The sequence below is a fragment of the Mixophyes fleayi genome, chromosome 9, assembly GCF_038048845.1.
Source record: "Mixophyes fleayi isolate aMixFle1 chromosome 9, aMixFle1.hap1, whole genome shotgun sequence".
Taxonomy (NCBI): Eukaryota; Metazoa; Chordata; class Amphibia; order Anura; family Limnodynastidae; genus Mixophyes; species Mixophyes fleayi.
Genome location: NC_134410.1, coordinates 128,670,735 through 128,691,492, shown reverse-complemented (window position 1 = coordinate 128,691,492; position 20,758 = coordinate 128,670,735). Strand labels below are relative to the sequence as shown.

Below are 20,758 nucleotides of genomic sequence, written 5' to 3'. Positions count from 1 at the left end.
AGTAAAATTATATTTTAATAACACACATTCTTATTAACATAAATAAACAATATAAAATAAACACACAGTTTATGCAGCATGAATATAAATATTCCTTGTTCAGATATCACTGCTGTTATCCCATTGTGTACTGAAGCAGTCATTCTGGAAATTTGTTTAGTGTTTTATTATACAGAATTTCTGCAGAGCCAATAATTTACAATGTACACAGGGAACAGACATTGCACACAAAAACCACTGATTCTCTTTGAGAACACTATTTCTATAAATGCTCACACACATACCCACTTGGAACATATGCAGAGCGAATTCAGGCAAGATACGTCAGGCAAACGGACTTATGTTCTAACAGGACAGCGGGTCACATGGGGACACCAGCGATTTGAAAAACGCTATGGTTTTGCATGCGATAGCCGATAGGCTATGAGCGTCTGCTGCATAAGAGTCGCTTTGTAATATCATTGTATGTAGCTCATTATAATTATCATTTGTTGCTAACTGTCATAAATGTAAAACAATTCCGCTGAATCATTCCGCTTCTATTTAGGGCTCCTCAACATGAGCAGAAAAATAATGCAGTATAAACAGCCATTGACCTCTATGCTGAGCGGCCTCAGCTGTGCACACAGACATCCGTGATGTTCGCGGCTTGTAGGTGACAGTGAGAAAACGTCACAGCATCATTTTGCTTTGAGCTCTGAGCAGCGTATATATATATGTTTCTGACGATTACCACAATGGTGTAAACTTAAGGGTACCCTCGTTTTCAGATGCGGTGAGAATGTGTGATACTGTAATCAGCACATCTTGTGTAGTGAACAAACCAAAAAAATACTTCTGTTACAGTCAAGATTTGAATTGCTCGAAATAAATCCTGATCCCGTTGTTAAATTTATCGCCCAGCGTTCTGTAGCCAGCGAATCCTGTTCATGTGGCAATCGTTCCAATGTGCGATAATACCAACAATCCTTGTGATGGAAAAACATTCATCACAGACGCTGTTTTCAAACTTCTTGGGAACTACAAGTCAGACAGATTTTCTCCCGATGTTATTTACTTTACAGTACAAATATTACATCCAGATGTCTGGACAATACCAGGGAAGTATCTGATTTCTTCTTTCGTACTGGTGCATCTAAATCCATCAATATCTAACCTCTAATTCAAGCGGGAGTGTTACCTCTTAAAGGGACTTTTCATTTTCCCTTTGTATCTATCTGACAAGTAAACATTAAGTGATTAATGTCAATTCTTGTTACTGAACTTTACACCGTTTCGGTGCTGGTTAGTTTTCGCAGCTCGCCATTGGGTGAGATCATTTGTGAAATCATCGGGGTGAAATTTAATGTAAATTGTTGGTACTTTGGGGCTATGATCTTATTTTGGAGGGGAAGGGGGTTTGGGGGATTCTCTGTTGCACTGTAACTAATATTTTAGGTTATATGTAAGGAAATACACACCATATGGAGACTAAGAAGTGAATGGTTGGAGAGACACCCGTAGGACCTTCTAGTATCCTGTAGGGTTTACCTTTGGACCAATATCATTCTCAGTTATGTTACCAGCTCTTTACCTGTGATCACATTTTACTTCACTTTAGAGATTCTTTGAACTCCGGCATCTGGAGAACTGAGAAAGACTCAACCACATCGGCTTCTGGTCCAGGGAGTAACTATCATCAGAGAAGGGCTCGCGGCTCTATGGTAGATCTGTTAAGGCTTCTACCTGGCTCTCCTATGTCATAGTTCACCTTTATAGCCGTTTCAGTGACCGCATATGGACCATGTCGGGTTGGAAAGAACTTCTATTCTACAGAAGGAACCAACACAAGGATTCCGTCTCCTGGTTTGCGCATACACAGCCATGACGACCGTAAACACCGATACATGCATAAAATCAGTCTGCGCGGGCCATAGGCCAGTGGACTCAAGATCATCATCATCATTTTATTTATATAACGCCACTGATTCCGCAGCGCTGTACAGAGAACTCACTCACAACAGTCCCTGCCCCATTGGCGCTTACAGTCTAAATTCCCTAATATACACACACAGTGAGACACACAGACTATGGTCAATTTGTTAGCAGCCAATTAACCTACCAGTATGTTTTTGGAGTGTGGGAGGAAACCGGAGCACCCAGAGGAAACCCACGCAAACACGGGGAGAACATACAAACTCCTCACAGATTAGGCCATGGTCGGGAATTGAACTCATGACCCTAGTGCTGTAAGGCAGAAGTGCTAACTACTGAGCCACCGTGCTGCCCCAATTAATCTTCAAGTGCAAAGGACCCTTACAGCAGCATATGATTTCAGGGGCAGAGCAGGAAGGGGACTGGACGTATGCACATAGTCACTGTACAGTAAGGGCCAATCTCAAGCGCACGCAGCAGCGTCTGATTCAAGTTTTGGGCATCTCTAAGGTACGTGATTTTCTGTTGTATCACTTGCACCAGCTACAGGTCAGGTGTAAGTGCTGATTACTAGTGATGACGGCTGTGTATACAGCTAGAACATGTGTTTGTATCAGGAGCAACTGTAAAAATGTATTTTATGTACAGTAGATATTAATAACATCCTAATAAATGTATTTCATAAGAACAACACAACAAAACAATTTAATTTTTGAATGTTTTGTCATTAATGACTATATTATTAACAGGTGACATTATTTGAATACTTTTATTTTTTTTCTGTGCATTATTTTGTGGCTTTATATTCCACACATGTATTGGATGTATCCTGCAGTGTATTGTCTGTTAGAGCAGAGCGGACCCAGACTGTCTGTCTGGGGGTGATAAACAGACATTTTGGGGTGAAAGAGAGACTGCAGTAGGCACTCAGAACTGTGGTTACATTGTATGAAACAGTAATCGATAAGACCAACAGTACACCTCTAGAAGGGAGAGTTTTCCAAACCTTAAAAATCCAATTCAATGTTAACAAACAAGTAGACTCAGTTCTTACACACACACACACACACACACACACACACACACACACACACACACACACACACACACACACACACACACACACACACACATTATATATCTTTAAAAAATGTCTGTTTTTCATGAAAAGCAATTACCTGTAATAGATAGTAATTATAAAAGGATGTGTTCAGTATTCAGCCCTGTAATTGTAGATTTGTACTGACAGTAAGAAGTTAGCTTTCATTTATCAATTATTACTAATTAGTTTTCAATTAGTTTAAGTGTTGCTCAACTTTCCACCATAGTATGATTTTAACCTACATTTCCATATAGAGATTAATGGATTTATTTTATGTAACGGACAAAAAAAATTACTTAACATTGGAATAACTTGTATATTATATCTAAAGTATATTTTTTATATCCAAAAGATTTCTTTAATCATTTTCGCTGGATAAATCTTTCCCTCAATTTAGGAAGTTATTTGTGAAACTCTCTCATTAGTGTAGTAGTTGTGTTTAACCAGCACTTCATTCAAACGTGTACTTGTCAATTAGAAAGAAACTGTAATACAGGCTGCAGGAATGTCATATGCTTATATTGTTTTATTAAATCACATAATTGCTTTCGATAGAGCCCATCTGGGACCAATGTAGGGTACTTCTACAAGAAACACGTGCAGCTTTAAAAGTATCATTTAAAACACGAGTGCCTTGCATATTGTGTGGAGAGGCAAGCGCCCCAGAATGGCTCTCTCACGTCTGTTCCGACCTAAATTAAGAGGTGGCCTGGCAGCTCCCGATCTGGAACTTTACCAAGAAGCTGCTAAGCTTGACCAGCTTAAGGATTGGACTGCACCTTACCCTCGCAAACCGTGGGCCTCTATTGAAGGCCAAGTGGTATCCCCGCTTCCGATAGTGGACTTATTTTGGCTAGATGGCAAGTCTAGGCCGTCCACAGCGTCAGCTCTGCCTAGTGTTAGTGACTCTTTAGTGAGCGGAGAGAACATGGTTAAGGTCACTCAGGAATTTTCCCTCCCCTCCTCTCACCTCTCCCTTCTTGCGGTGGCGACATTAATTCCCAACCTGCGACTGGGTCTATGGATCTCCCGAGGTGTCACTAAGGTCTCAGACCTCTTTGAGCAAGGTACCTTGGTCCTCTCTTCAGGAGCACTTCCAAATCTCGTCTGCGGACTTCTACTAATACCGTCGGTCACATCATTGGACCCAGTCGCAGCAATCCTGCCCATACCCGCCACGGACCCCCCCCCCCCCCCCTCTGCTGCTTGTGAAGCGGTTGATATACTCACGTTCCCACGCTGGGGGCATATCCGCTTGCTACCAATGTCTCTTGACAGCTCCCAAGTATTGTAAATTGCAAGTCCAAGTGCAATGGGAAACTGATCTCGGTCAGTCCCTGACAGATGAGGACCATGTTCTTAAAAATGTTTACACCATGTCGAAATGTATCAATCACTCAGAAATGCTCATTAAAATGATCCATAGATTATATTACACCCTTGTTAAACTACATAAAATTTGGCCCTCTGTTTCTCATCTCTGTTGGAGGGAGTGCGGGGAAGCCGGATCCCTCTTTCATATTTTCTGGTCTTGCCCCAAAATTGAGTCTCTATGGAACAAAGTTTTTGGACTAATACAAGTAACTTCATTGTCTATTATACTGCACCCATCTCTGGCCCTTCTCCAATTCTATCCACCGGACTTCCCGGCTCACCGCCGTTATGTCACAGGACACATTAATTGCTACCAGAGCAGCCATCGCTCAAGACTGGAAGAGCCCGGCTCTCCCGCCCTCTTCAAAATTATAGCAAAAAGTCAGCATAGCTATGTGATGGAAGTATAGGTTTCAAATATTCCACTTCTGTCTCTTCCCCCCTAATGAAGTGGTTCACTTGGTTTGATTACTATTCTACCCATAGGTCTGCCCTCTCGCCTTCTGGGTCCATCTAGGATAGTACTATATTTTCTTGACCCGCCTTCCATAGGGGCCTATTGCGTTCCCCACCTGACTACCTACTTATAGCAGCTCCAGGAACTACTCCATCCCTTATACCCCCTCCCCCACACCCTCCCCATTTTTATCCTTTAGCTTGTACTATACCCTTTATTTTGATATGTTTTTGCATGTGTTAACAATACATGATGCTTTTTAATGCCACTTGAGCTTTGTTTGTTCATACATATATTTACTTTGTCATTCCTCACTTGTGTTATTTTTTTTGTGCTTTTTCTTTGGAAAATCTAATAAAAGTATTTTGGAGTTAAAAAAAAAAGTAGCTTTTAAATTAATTTTTTCTAAGATCAATTTGGACAGTAAGTTTCTCTGCACTAAACATAACCGTATTAGATATATATGGTATATTCGCTGGGAGCGCTTAATATTGGAGTTAAGGGAAAGTAAATTGTCCGCTCTGTATTATTAGGGAGATATTCTGATGTCTGAGTGTCACCTGGTTTTCACCAAAGTTGGATACTCCCATAGAGCAAATATTATTAAAGGGACTGACTTCCAAATCTATTAATCCCCTGTTTGGCTTATGACTAGGAGCATGTTCAGTATCATGTTTTGTGTCACCCTCCCTAAATCATGCAGTGAGAATGGGGTCTTATATCTGACCTCAGTGGTCTGATCTCCTTCAAAATGTAAAAGGAACCCTCATTCAGGGTCCTCTCCTTCAAAGTGTAAAGGGAACCCTCATTCAGGGTCATCTCCTTCAAAGCGTAAAGGGAACCCTCATTCAGGGTCATCTCCTTCAAAGCGTAAAGGGAACCCTCATTCAGGGTTTACTGCTCTCTGAGGGTTCTTGCAATTCTGGTTGCAAAATACCCAGAAAATCAAAATAGTGTGGAAAATTATACAAAATTCACTTTGAAAATGTATGTGTAATATCGGTTAAATTTTAAGTGGGGCTAAGCACTCCCTCTTTTTTGGAAGCTGCGCATACATACTTCAATTTTCGATAATTATTTCTGGTTATAAGTGAGCGCTGGTGTTTATTGCTACTCTTTTTCTCCCCAAGTATAGAAAGCATATTCCTAACACCCCTTCATGTGCAAATAGGGGACCCACACATACCTAGAAATTAATAAAACCACAAGGGGTAATCCTGTCCCTTATTACATAGCATATGTTCAGCACTTAACTAATAGCCTTTAGCTGTATGTCATACTTCTAACATTTAAAACTTTTTAATGAATATTTAGATCCTTGGTTAGCGGTTCTGCCAATATTCCGGCCATCCAGTTACAAACTACGGTCTTCGTCTCCACTTTACCCTGTGTAGTAACATCTGCTACACTAAATGTTGTGATTTTTGGAATCGGTAGCGGCGCTCTTTTCTTACAGAAGGTGAAGATGATTTAAAGAGACATTATGCTGAGCTGATTTGCCTCATGCTGCACTATAATGAGCGTAGTATTGCTTATATAACAGATTACTTCATTATGTGTGCGGTACTCGCATCCTCCACCACTTGTGACAATCTGGGGGACAGTGACTTGGGATCATTTTTTCACACTCCTATTGGGCAAGACATAGTAAAACAAAAAGTGCTCTGTTTAAAGGCATCTCCTAATGATTTATTTGCACATATGGTGGCACTGAAACATAAAACATAAAGGAAACTTTAGCGATTAATAATCTATCAGCATCCTGACTACCGCTGGGCGGATCCTCCTCACCAACTTAATAAAACAAAATATAATTCCATGCTATCAGGAACAGAACACCTTTGCTGACAATGTTTGTGTTCCGTATCTTGCATGAATTTGCTCTGTGCTCGAAAACGGAACTTACAGCAATGAACGCTATTGAATGCAATTCATGTCCGAACGCAAATGACACTTACGACTGCCTATGATTTGAGGGGTGGAACGGGGGAGGAGAAGGACGGGCAAATGTAGGCAATTTACAGGGTGTGCCGAGGGCACTCTGACGCAAATGCGAACGATTCAAGTCCTGTGTTTCTCGTAAGTTTGCTTGGTTTCAGCTACAGGGCAGGTGTAAGTGCCGACTGATAGTGATGACTGACACGGCATTGTCTTTGAATTAACAACTGCATGCCTGCGTGTTACTAGCTGTCACAGAACACGTGTATGCCAGGAACACTGACTATATAATTGCATTGTGTGTGCAGTACGCTTTAAGAACATCCTAGTTTATGTATATGAGTTGTTCCTCTGTTTTATGATTTATTTTGCATGCATGCTGATATGACCTTATATTGCACACGTGTGTATCCTTTACGGTGTTAACATATGGAACGTAGCGGTTAGGCAGAGCGCAGTTACACCAAGATTCCAATCGAAACGCATTTCTGTATCTGCACAGAATTGAATACTGGCAGAACTACACTCAAGTTCCGCGCTCATTTTTTAAACGCAAGTTGCGTTCGGACACGAATCAGCCGCTTAGAGGGCATTACTGTCTCTTTTTGCTAGCCTCGGGTCTAAGCTTGTGTCCTCTTATATTGCTTTCCTTGTTGCTCTCTCTTCTCCTCCTAACCCCCTTCCTATTCCTACCTAACCCCCCTCCTCCTTTGCTTTCCCCGTTTCCTAGTCCCCTCTCCTAACAATTTACTTGGCCATTTACTAAGAGAAGCATTCCCACAAGTCCTCCGCTCTGACATTCTCTGAACCACTTTCTTTTAACAAGCTCCTCAACATACCGCGCCCAGCTCTCCATTTATATCTGTTATAATAGATTTATTCAACTGCCTACAGATGTTCCGTTTTATTATGCACAAACATCTAATATAATGGCTTATACATCCTCTCAGAAGCAGTAATAGACTGTGCATTATGCTGTTTTGAGACTCCTTGTACATTATGGCATGCTGCCGTTAGCCATTACGCTCTTTGCTTTGAGCAATCTCTCCTACACTCCGAGTTTTCACATAATTATTAGTGGTATGGACAGGACCAGCCTTCTGGGTCCTCTAGACTCTCCATCCATATAAACAGTGATTGGACTGTTTCTATAATTCACAGAGGAATTATTCTTTAGTGCCCAGCAGGTCACAGATCTGATGCTCAGTTTTAGCTTTCAAATCTTTTTCCTTCTTTTCAGTTATTTGTCTTCCACTCTTCTGTCTGACCTTATCTTCCCTCTTGATTGTTCCTCTCTTACTTCCTCAATCTTGTTTGTCTTCCTAATCACCCCCTTCCTCCCAAAGGTCTCCGTTTGCATGGTATGGTCCATGCCACACTACTGAAGTTCTTCACAACTTCCAGTCATCTTCTGTCTGGTGCATCTCAAATTCTCTCTCCCTTTGACTATGGCCGATTCATCCAAAGTGACCTCCGATTACGTGAAAATAAGCAGTTATAACGTTTAAGGCCTCAATATCCCTCAGAAACGGTGAACGTAAGGATCATGCTCGACTGAAAGTCAACGTGGCATTTCCAAAAGAGACCCGTCACACAGCTAATCCTAAATTCTAGCATACCGCTTGCCCTTCTGACTCTACCAAAAGTTAATGAGTGATGAAACTACATAAATAATCAGTCTCCTTTCCCCTAACAAAAATATGCACAGACCCTATTGGTTGTTCTTTCATCCTTACAGGACGCATTTTGGCAATCGTGTCATCTTCATACCCTACTGGAGGAAAGAGAAGCAGAGAAGAAATATTATACAATAAAACTTTTATTTCAATAATTAAAACAATGTCTGTAATCATGCAAAATAAAAAAAATAGTGCACATAGACAAAAAAGTAATAATTCCCATATCAGATCTCAAGATCTACAGTAACCGCATTTTATTGAATCAGTGTATTTGGTGAATGTATCTTAAGGCAATTTAATTTAACATGCTTGTGATCTACAGTACTAACACCAATACACTGCGAATCTCCAAACTTTGGGACATTCACATATGCCATTTATACAAACTTAGCCCTAATTTGGGGTAATACAATTTATTGAGGGCACCAACATTACATGGATAGTACTTTTTTATTGCATAATCTCTTTAGTGAGAGAGTATAAATATATATATATCCCACTTATTTCCATTTGACTGTTGATTCAGTAATATGCAGATACATTAGAATACTGTAGGTCCTCATTTCTGATATTTTAATTATCACGTTTTTTTATCTATATTTGCAATATTTTTCTATTTTACACTACCGAGAATTGCAGACATTGTTTTAATTATTGAAATAATAGTTATTTGTATCATTTTCCAATCAGTGCACTCAATCACTGCATTTCTCTGCTTCTCTTTAGTATACAACAGCAATCAGAGCAGCACCAACCTCTTAATTCTATTAATAACTACGATATTTGTATTTTTTTCTTAATAATAAAGGTTAGAGGGGGCTCCTTAATTTATGGTTCTGGAAAATAATCCTATTAGTCTGTGCAGTTGTGTACCTTGTTACACTATTAGAGGAATAAACATTGTGACGTCTTAAGTGTCGGAAAAGGAGATACAAGGGTACTAAAAGTGTCAAGCCTTCTAAAGCTCCACTTTCAGACAGTTCAGATCCAGTAATTATAATTTGCCCCTGCCTTAATACTGCATCTAAATAATTTCACTAATGCATGTCTTTCAAAAGAAACTAGGTTAGCAGCAGAAATTACGAGGTGTGACAGCCTTTATTATGTAACACAACTAATCAGCAACAAACAGTATATGCAGAGTATCTGATGCAGGCTATTAGGTTCAGAATCATATGCAGATGGCTCTGCTATTCACAGGCAGAAATGCAGGATACAAAAAAAGTCCAGAGTAATCTGAGACAGACCCAGAGTCCCTCAGAACAGCCAGCCCCAATAGTACTTGCATAAGTATAAAAGTCAATGCAAATCCTCTCCACTCCAATTGAATTGAGTGGAGCTGCACAACTGATGGTCAGGACTCAGGCTGGAATGGATGTGGAGTAACTGAACATCAGAGCGATGTCCCACCAGAGGTCAGCAAACAGAACGGGTTGTATAAATGGTAACACTGTCGTGGTTTTCTCAGGACACCACCTCAGCCAGGAATAGAGCGCAGAGTATTTGTCAGTCAGGCAGGTAACAGGGACACAAACGATCAGGCAGAGCCAGGAATCAGAACCAGAATCGCAGTCACACGTACCAGGGATCAGAACCAAAAAGTAGACACAGGATAATACAGCACAGGAACCAGGACGTTACCACTAAAAGCACAACACTAACACTGGTAAAGATGGAGCGTCAGGAAATGCCTTAACTAGTGCAGACAACCAATCAGGATAATGCAGGTAACACATCTACAAGACAAGCCTAACTGAAAGCAGAGAGCTCTCACACACAGAGAAACAGCAACAATAACAGATAACAGAAGTAAAATCCTAACAATATTGGTTCAGGGGTGCACTTTGGGTGGTTTCCTGTTGCTAAAAAAACACCTCCCCCCCCCCCACACAAACACACATACATACAAGGAGGAAACAGCGTCTAGGAACTGGCATTAAAATAAAACAATAACACTTTGTCTGCAGTCTACGCAACGATTTTTGTGGGGATCTGCCTATGTTTTAATGAGCTTTGGCTTCAACAAAATGGCCACCATTCTTCTTATTATTTTTAGCTCTAGTGAATAGTTCCTATGTTTTGACTTGAGTGTTTTTCTGTGATCAGGAAAATGTTATAATAATAAAAGTGCTGCGGTCATTGCACAAGTCTACGTCTCTTTATTTGAGGAGAATACCTGAACTAAATTGAGGCAGCTTTCACAGACTAGTCTACAATTCTTGCTCCAAAGGTCTAAATGTACAATTTCCCTCCTCACCTCGGAGTCCGTTGAGTACAAAGCGGGACGGATAATGAGCGCACAGGAGCTGCCTCTTCTTTTCAGGGAATATAAGACATTGTTGTCTTCCGAAAACATTTATTTTATAGAATATTGCTCCGCTAGTCCCTGTGTGTTATATAATAAGTCACTTCTCTCTTCCCCGACTCCGCTTACCTTCCATTAGCTTGTGACAACAATAGCAGCTACTTCATGAGGCAATCACGCTAAGAGCCATCATTATGGTCTACCGTAGAATAAGAGCAGACAATTACCAGTCCAGGACTCAGCAAATCAAATATACAGATTTACAGAGATTTATGTAAACTGCAGCTTTATGGGAGTATGGGGGTGAGGGGTATATCAAACGCAGGAAGCCATTACTAAGGGACTCATTTGCAAAGCGGTAATAACCAAGGTGCGGTGTACAAACTTTTTTTTTTTGAGACATTGCGCACTGATATTGGTGTGTCTAGAATTCCACTGTGTGTTTTTGGTAGTGCAAAAAGTAGATTATTAATATGAGATAAAGGGATAGAGAGGGAGTATTTTTAGGCCCGTTCTTTGCTGTGTGGAAGGGAGCACAGACATTACCACTGTGCAAAAATCACACCGCAAATCTCTTTAGCTTTCACCGGTGAGAATGCATGATCTCTGCTTTCCTCAACGCTGCCTGCAAACTATAAGTGCACCAAAGGTTTGTAGGGAACTAGATAAATCTCAAGGGATGCACCGTACAACGACGTGAACTTTTCCCATTAGACTATGCAAACTACTATTCCACGGTGAAAGTCGCCATCTTTCTCTTCAAACCAAGGCCGACCTCTTGGCCCACCAACACCAGTTTGTATATCTCACCCTGTTTGCGCGGGTTTCCTCCCACACTCCAAAAACATACAGGTAGATTAATAGGGAACATAAATTGAAACCTCCACTGAATGGTGTGAATAATTAAATATTCTCTATAAATTGCTGTGTAATATGTGGGTGCTATATAAATAACTGCTAATAAATTGGAATAAAAAATAAAGCACATGAAAGGTATAATATATATATATATATATATATATATATATATATATATATACACACACACACACATATATACATATGACACGTATATACATATAGACACGTATATACATACACATATATACATATAGACACGTATATACATACACACATATATACATTGACACGTATATACATACACACATTTTATATATATATATATATATACACACACACACACACACAAACACATATACAGTCAAGTCCATAAATATTGGGACATCGACACAATTCTCATATTTTGGGCTCTATACACCACCACAATGGATTTGAAATAAAACTACCAAGATGTGCTTTAACTGCAGATTTTCAGCTTTAATTTGAGGGTATTTACATCCAAATCAGGTGAACGGTTTAGGAATTACAACGGTTTCTATATGTGCCTCACACTTATATAATCTTATATAATCAACAATCCAGGATTATGGCATAATATTACGACTTTTATGGAATATGGTTTATTAGTAGTTTTTATTTTATTTATGTTATAATGATTTATATATTGACTGTTCTTTGAGATTAAAACAATTATTATATGTCACTATAACTCTACGGTGGTATTTTCACCTTAGATAGGATCTAATTGTGCTTTTTTGTTCTGTTTGTTTTTCCTTTTTTAAATTGAAGTTGACACACAACAACTTCTATGAAGAAGCAGCATTTCTGATCCACTTCTAAGTGTATTAATGGTGTTTTAAACTGTGTTTTGTTTAATGTTTTATAACATATAAAAGTATAGAATATTATAAGTCAGCACCAGGATTCTTTGCCTAATTTGGACGTAGGATTAGAAACATTTTTGAATACAGTATTGGTTGAAAGATCGATGAAAGATCATTGATCAGAAGAGGAAGAGGTTATCAATGAAGAACCTTTTTAAGATCTTTATTGGTGAAATTATTACTGGCAAAACATGCATTTTGGTCTTTAAAAATCCAAAGTCTGAGAACAGTGTTAACGGCACAAAAATGGAAAGTACTTAGGAGGAGAGAGACCGATGAGTCCCTGTTTCAGGTACCGTTAAAAAGCAAAGGCGAAGAGTCCAAAATTAGGGTACTTAGGAAAAGGAATTAGTATCAGAACATAAGAGGTAGTATTATATAGGACATTGGTAAGAACCCATCTGTAAAACTGAGTTCAGTGCTGGCAGCCAGCTCTCCAATAGGATACAAATAAATTAGAGATATCTTAAGTAGTGTCTGATCTGTATCACAAAACTTATCAGGAAAGGACAGAGAGTCTCAATATATACAACTTGGAGCAGAAAAGGAAGAGGGGAGTAGGATAGAAGTATTCAAACGTATCAAGGGTTTAACCTTCCTAGAGGAAAAGAGGTATTAGAACAAACACTGGAGGGTAGCAGGTGTAGGAGAGGTCTGTGCAAGAATCACTTTACTAAACGGGGAGTAGACAGATGGAATAACTTTACAGCAGAGGTGGTAGAGGCTACTATGGTAGGGGAATGTAAACATGCATCAGTCTATTCTATATCTAAACAACAGGATCAAATAGAGTGAGATTATCAGAGATAAAAATTGGGCAGATTAGATTGGCTCTGTGTTTTTTTATCTGACATTAAATATTTATATGTCCCTATACCGAACTACATGTCAGTATAACAATCCCCATGGGACAGTAAACAGTCAAGTAACATTCCCATAGAGCTACATAAGGCCCCTATTTAGAATCTCAAAGAAAATTTTGCAACCTGTGAAATGTTGTTGCTTCTTATAGACAAAAGGAAATCAAATCACCGGAGATTGTGAGATTGTGTTACTTACAAAACGAAAAGTTTTATTTACAGTCAAACAACAGGATGCATTTAGAATGAATTCTGCATTAGAAATTGTGTATAAATACATCAATACGTGGTTCTCATATCTTCTAGTAGATCCCTTGTACCAATTTAATTGGATTTACGGGACACAGACCAAGTAGAAATAGGATAAATATACAAATGCAATAAATTAAATTGTATTTGTTACCTACGCAGAGTGGAGACAGCCATTTCTTGGCCTAAATCTTTATATATATATATATATATATATATATATATATATATATATATAATTATTTTACCTCCCAGCATTCCGACTGTTGGTCCAGGATTGTCCTGTCTCGGTTGTAAGAGTTGGGAGCCATGGTCGTGGCCTGTAACTTGAACCCTCCTGGGTTTCATCCAGCGTTACCCCTTCACCCTAGATGCATTCCATTCAACTAACATAATGCAGCTGGAACGGGGCTTAAAAAAAAAAAAAGGGATCACCGATCCCTATGAAGTACATAAGCACCATTCACGCAGTCACTCAGTGTAATGCAAGAAAAATAGAGATAGACATAAATAAGAAAGTCAATATCTGAGAAGAGAATATTGCGGAATTTAAGTTTATTTTGAATCTGCAATAAAATTGGGAAATTATAATTATTGAAAATAACCTACTGTGAAGAGGAAGCTGAACTTCGTTGTGGAAATCTATTAAAGAGTATCTCAACTCAAATCTAATCTCGCCTAATTAAAATCACTATGCCGTATGTTGCAACTTACTGGAATAACTTGTCTTACTTGATTTAGGTCTTCTGCCTGAAATCATCTATTGAAAAACTTCACTAGCGACATCTGTAGCCATGGAAACAACCGGTGTGGTCCACAATTTGTTTCCATAGTTACATGTGTCATTAAGGAAGGTCGGTTACTCACAACAATCTATCATAATAAGAGAAACAGTGTGTTTCTCAGTATTCAACAGGTGATTTTAGTTAGAAGTTATATTTTAAGTATCAGTAAATAGTCTTAGTACCCAGCACTATGATTTTAATTAGTCAAACTCATTTTTGACTTCAGCTACCCTTTATATCAATACATTAGAAATTAGCTGAGTGATTCTGATATACTTTAATGACAATGTATTTTTAAAGGTCCTTTATGCCAACTCTTCCCAATAAACAAGCCCCACACACCTGTATTACCCCTTTACTGCTGAATGGTGAACATTACCCCAGATGTTTTTAAAGTGACAATACCCTGAGATAAGATATCTGCCTTGTACATCTTTATTAAGAAGAGGCATTGTCTGCCATTAATTTTAGGACAGGTTAACTAAGCACCTTAAGCAATCCCGTTCTCCTCTGATGTGATTGAGACAGTTAAACACGCAGGAGCTTTGATCCATCGGGTGCATTTATGGCCGGGTCGGGTGACAATTAATGGATATTATCCACTGTCATATCTGTTTCCATGTAGAATAAAATAAGAGGACAATATAGATATTAACATCCAGGTAGGTAAGAAAGAAAATCCCCGTTAAGTCTCTTGAAAGTCTGGCATGTTGTAAAGTAAATCAGATTTGTTTCATCGCAAAACCCGTATTGGAAAGGGGCGATTTCTCATGATGCATTGGACACACCCTTGAACGCTCCATCTCGCAGTTTTACACCCAGGCGCGGAGCCCAATGAATTCTCCTATACAGTGACCTGGACGGTATCATAGAACGACAGCCCAGAAGAGACAGAGGAGGAGCAGAATCGGGCGTTGCAGGGTGTGAAGAGGGGCACGGTTACACAGGTCTGCATCGCAGCAGTGAATCCTCACGCCCGGAAGTTCCTGCTGCTGACAGTGACGGGAGGTGGCGCAACCACTCGTCAGGAGCTTCCCCAACACCACTACAACAAGAAGACGTCATAGTAACAGATCCGGCATCGGTCACACAACTCCCAAGCATGAGAGTACCGCAGATTAACAGGGCGAGTCACAGAGTGTATAAAATGATCTATTAATGCCCAATGTTTACCAAAATAGCTATGAGAACTTAATTTATCTAATTATTTATTAATGGAGGAGCTATTATATTAAATATTAAGGTGATAGGAAATATAATTCACAGACATCTATACAACCCCTGTAGCCAAATTAACATGGAAAATAGTAGACAGATTGTTTGACATTACCGAGAAACGTGTTTCGCACAAAGCTTCTCTTTGAGACCTTTTATTCAGAGTGATGTCTCTTTAAAACATTACATGTACTGTACGAAGCCACCAGTAAGGGGCAAGGCTGAGCAGAGAGCACAGATAGGGGACCTGTGGTGGGGCTGGCAGTACATTCTGGGACTAGTAGTACCACAAAAGATGGAGAACCTGGGTTTTCTACTACATTGAAAATTTTTTTTTTTTGTATTTGTTTTTTTAATAACAGTCTGCAGATATTCACAATAAACTGCATTTTGCACGTTGTTAATCTAGGCATGTAATCCTGTAAATCATATGTGAATGAAGCGTGAGATCATTAGGAAAACGTATGAGAAATTAAACACTTACTATATATGTAGGTGAATATTAGACCTTCCGTGAGTTGTCTACTTTTAATATCCTTATAATTATTATATCCCATATACTGTTGTGTAGGACAATAAGAACTTGGTACAGATAATTTATGTGCTATATCGTAACCAATCAGAGACCAGCGTTCAGTCTAGTGACGGTAGACTAATATCTGATTGGTTGCAGCCTATCGCTGCTCTTACACCGGATATCAATGTATCATGGGTACAATCTATATGTAGGTAGGTCAGTTCTGCATGTTTATTACAGAGAACCCAACAGGTGTCAGAAAGAAATATAATTACCGCTTTCTATCTTGATGCAGAATCGCTGTTTAAATCCCTTGTGTGAGTGGGAGCAGGTGACCACCTCGGGGCTCGTGCAGCCCTTGTCGATGTACTTGGCTCCGGAAATTATATTGCAGCTGTAACACTGAAGGCCGCAAGCTGTAAGAGGAAGAGAAATGTCACAACCATGGATAAAAGCAGCGGAAATGGACGTGAGACCAACAGAACTGCAACAATTCGAAGACAAAGAAGGGAAAAAAATATTTTTTTATTTTGATTTTCTGAGAAATCCCTGAGATTGGTTTTGCTAGAGAAGATTTATGTCCTAAAGATGATGGATAAATAGCGGATATACTCTCGTGCTGCAGGTAGAGGCAGTGTGGTCATTGGCATGACCCCCCAGCTGTGCCCATTCAGACCTTGAAAGGGGTGGGGCTTATATGGAAGTGGGTGGGGTTTCAACAAAAGTGGCTATTTTAGGCGGACCGGGGGTGGGGCTTATTTTGTCCAGATTTAGCATGGATAAATGTTAGAGGCTCTTATTAGGCCGACTGCAGATTAACTGGATTTGCATTTTCTGGGAGAAATTATACATTTACTGACATTTTACATGACTTGAGTTTGATTTGTGAACCATCTTTAGCCAATTCTTCTGTCAGCCTATCCCAGCTTAGGTAAAATTAATCATTAGACCTCACAGCTTTACCAAGCAAGAGAAAGAACGGAGGGAGAGTTGGGGGGATATGTAATTAGTGTAATTAAGTAAACACACTACTTTTGCTTCCCTGTATTTAAACCAGTCCGCCAAATGAATGGAGAATTCTCAATGAAATACAAGGTTTAAACACGCTATTTAAACATAATTAATGCAGCGGATTATTTCGCTATACAAACATATATCCTTTCCACAATATTTTAATTTCTTTTTCTGAGGCTTCTCCCCTTTAGTATGTTGGTATCTATATGAGGCTTTGCGCCAATGTGTGTCACTTACAAAGTGGAAACTGGCCTAGGATGTGCGGCTTGCTTAGATTTGCGCAAATGCACCTAGAATTCTGCCTAAGTGTGTAAGTTAATAGAGTAAGATTTGCAGAGTTTGAGGGAGCTGAGCGGAGTGACAGTGTTTCGTACAATGTACGCAGTACAAGCAACCTCTAGTTTTGCAGAAGTCAGATTTTAGTGGCACGAGATACATTTTAGACGTGGTTCTTGCTGTACCGAGGGGCGCACTACCGACTCCAGCAACAACACAATTTGATTTTTTATTTCTATATTTTTAATGAGACAATTAAACTCAATTTCCCAAACAACATCCACACACAACGGTATAAAACAGACAGACAGTCCCTTCACTCTAATGCTTCATCTAAGCCATCAATAATTCAAAACCGAGTAGTATTTTTTTAAAAAAAACCTTTTATTTAACAAAAAGGACATTACTAAAGTGAAAGCGATTTGAGTTTCGTCAACGGGGTTCACTGACCAAACCTCTCCATGGACAATGGGAGCAACAGTGACCCTAAACTAAACCCAAACAGACGGACCCTCATAACAAAACAATGTATTATACTGAAGAAAATGAATGTCAAAGTTCAGCTAAATTTACTGTTATACAACGTAACTGAAGTTGAAGGGATTTCTTACAGACTATCGATAGACGGTCTTTACACGTTGTGCTTTCATGAGCCAGGGAATATATAATGCAAGCCGGGAATCCAGAACAATTCACAACTATACAAAATTTGCATCAATATGAAAAAACATCCACAATACAAAACATATTCTGCCGAATAGAGGTTGTAAAGTATGTATGAACGAGGGGAGTAAAATGCAATTCTCGAATATTAATGTGAATCCCCCCTGTGTATTCATCACTTACTAACATATCAATCTTCAATTATCGATAGGCAAAAAAATATACAGTGCACCTACTCACCTACCCAGGAGAAAAGAAGAAGGACTAGGAGGAGAGGCTGCAGGACCGCGGAGAGCGACAGGGGGGGTCCCATGGGCTACGGACTTGGAGAACCTATTTTCCTCGGAATAGAAGATTTTGACTCCGTGCTCATAGCACTGTAAAGCCCAATCTGGCTTCGCTGGAAGGTCACGTAAACCTTCTTACAAAGATGCCTGGATTAGACCCACAGGGAGGAAATCATCTCTGCAAATAAACCTCTTGCTGCATCAGGTTTTGCTGATTTGTTTCTATATTTCTCCTGCGTATTTCTTGTACCATCTGGAGAATAGTGACGGACAGGTGGTCAGGGGCTCTCAGAGAGCTACACAAGGTGAATTACTGTCACTATCTAGGACGACCAATGCTCATGATTCCTGAATTATTACTATGAGTCTCAGGTTTAAGCAGAGTTAACCAAACTGTGCTTAAACAGGGCTATGACTAAACATGGACTTTAATGGCTTTTAAATACTTTAATGCAGGAATAGAGCAACACTAGTGAAAACTTTGTTGAGATGAGAGCAGCTACCCAACGGGACAGATTGACAAAAAGGATATCAAGAAAACCTGGCCTGTTAGTATGAAGAACGTAGGCGTAAATCTTTATCACAATTGCACAACAATGGATATTAAAGCAGAGGTATGATTTATATTTTACAGGGATGATTCAATATTCGTGAATAATTCCTAAAATGAGGGAAATGATCCGGACCTTTGTACCCCTGTGCCAGGAAGGGAGGGGGAGGAAACCCTGGTAGCCAGCGGGGTAATAAGCTCTGTGTATTGTACTCATCACGCGGTCCTGTCTAATGACAGTTTAAGACACAATCTATCCTCTGATTTAGTGGGATTAGGAAGGTTTCATTCTACCAGAAGCCTCTGAGAAGAGAGATCCGTCTGTTATCTTGTAGCAGGAATGTCGGGACAGGAAAACATCACGTTATACGGCCACTGCTAGGACTTCAACTACATTCAATTTCTATAATATAAATGTCTAGTGGCGTGTGTTAGTCTGTGTGTGTGTGTGGAAAAAATAAAACCAAGCTGCAGCGCCACCTGCTGGGCGGAGTTATACACTGACCTACTAAATTCTTAGTGTGTGTGTGTAAAAAAAAAAAAATCAGAAAGGGCTGAAATTTGGTATACTAAGATGTTTTTAATTTGTTAATTGTTAAAAGTGTTTATAAAAATTTAAAAAATATATATATATATTTCTTGAAGGAGAAGTGACAGTTGGGAGTGGTTGGTGGTTGCCGGGGGTGACAGTGGGGAGTGGTTGCCGGGGGTGACAGAGTGAGAGGAGTGTGATACTCATCAGGACCGCTGAGAGAGATCCCTGTGTCTGGATAGACATCTGGATAGATGTGGCGATAAAGATGAAGGATGAGGTGATGGAGAAAAATGATGAGGTGGTGACATGTGGACAAATATATATATATATTATATATATATATATATATAGTAACATACTTTCACAACGAGAATGTGGAATTTGTGAAATTGTAACAATATAACAATGTGGATGGATTGGTTATATTGTAAAGCGATATGGAATATGTTGGCGCTATATAAATAGATGATGATTATAACTCACACGAACAATCCTTTTTGTAACAAGATGTAAAGTGAAAGCCTGAAAGTGCGATATTCAGTCTTCCATTACTATAAACAGACTATTTGCTGAAGCAAGATAGAAAATATATTTTTATAGCTTTTCATTGAGGATGTCGGTTTTGACCTTTACTCTGCAGTCATACTGCATACTGACCTTTCAAAAAGTAAATTGCAAATCATGGAACTTCAAATAGCATTAAAGGCTACAATAAGTATTCCAAGGGATGTCACTATTGCCCAAATATAACAATATAATCTCCAGCGGGCATTCCAGGGGATGTCATTAGTGCCCAGTTATAACTATACAATATATAATGTGCAGCAGGCATATTATTCATGAGGATGTGACTTTTCATATATTATAACTGAAGACATCACTTCTCACCAATTATATTTGAGATAGGGTATCCCCTCCTGTAAACTATAAGGATATTAGAAGTCACAGAAGAGTCCCATGACCATATAAATACACAGGTCATTATTATTATAAGAAACTCCTAATATCCATAATATACAGTGGCGGAACATGGAATATCTGGGCCCCATAAACAAGATTTCTGGGAGGGCCCGGCATTATCCGTCAACTCTAGGGCACTGCATACTCTCTCACAAATACAGGTATGAAAATGGATGGGCGAAGCCATCACCGGTCGCAAGTAAAAGTGGGCGGGGCAATTGTGTATGGTGACGCTATTTGCGTCATAACGCTCAATGTTCTCTGATGTGGGCGTGGCTTGATGCCACACTTTGTGTCATCTCCGCAGCTAGAATTATCCGCTCTTCCCAGGAC

At 39.4% G+C, this 20,758-nt stretch overlaps 1 protein-coding gene across 1 annotated transcript in view; it reads right to left on the bottom strand.

The window, feature by feature from the left end:
• RXRA (retinoid X receptor alpha) overlaps positions 1–18,551 on the bottom strand; it is a 263,947-nt gene extending 245,396 nt beyond the window's left edge. Inside the window, exons 1-2 of the mRNA XM_075185729.1 lie at positions 18,334–18,551; positions 16,416–16,556 (exon numbers count right to left, since the gene is read on the bottom strand). Of these exons, the coding sequence (XP_075041830.1) occupies positions 16,416–16,556; positions 18,334–18,406 (214 nt within the window). The 5' untranslated portion in view covers positions 18,407–18,551. The remainder of the gene's footprint in view (positions 1–16,415; positions 16,557–18,333) is intronic.
• Between the last annotated feature and the right edge of the window lie 2,207 nt (positions 18,552–20,758).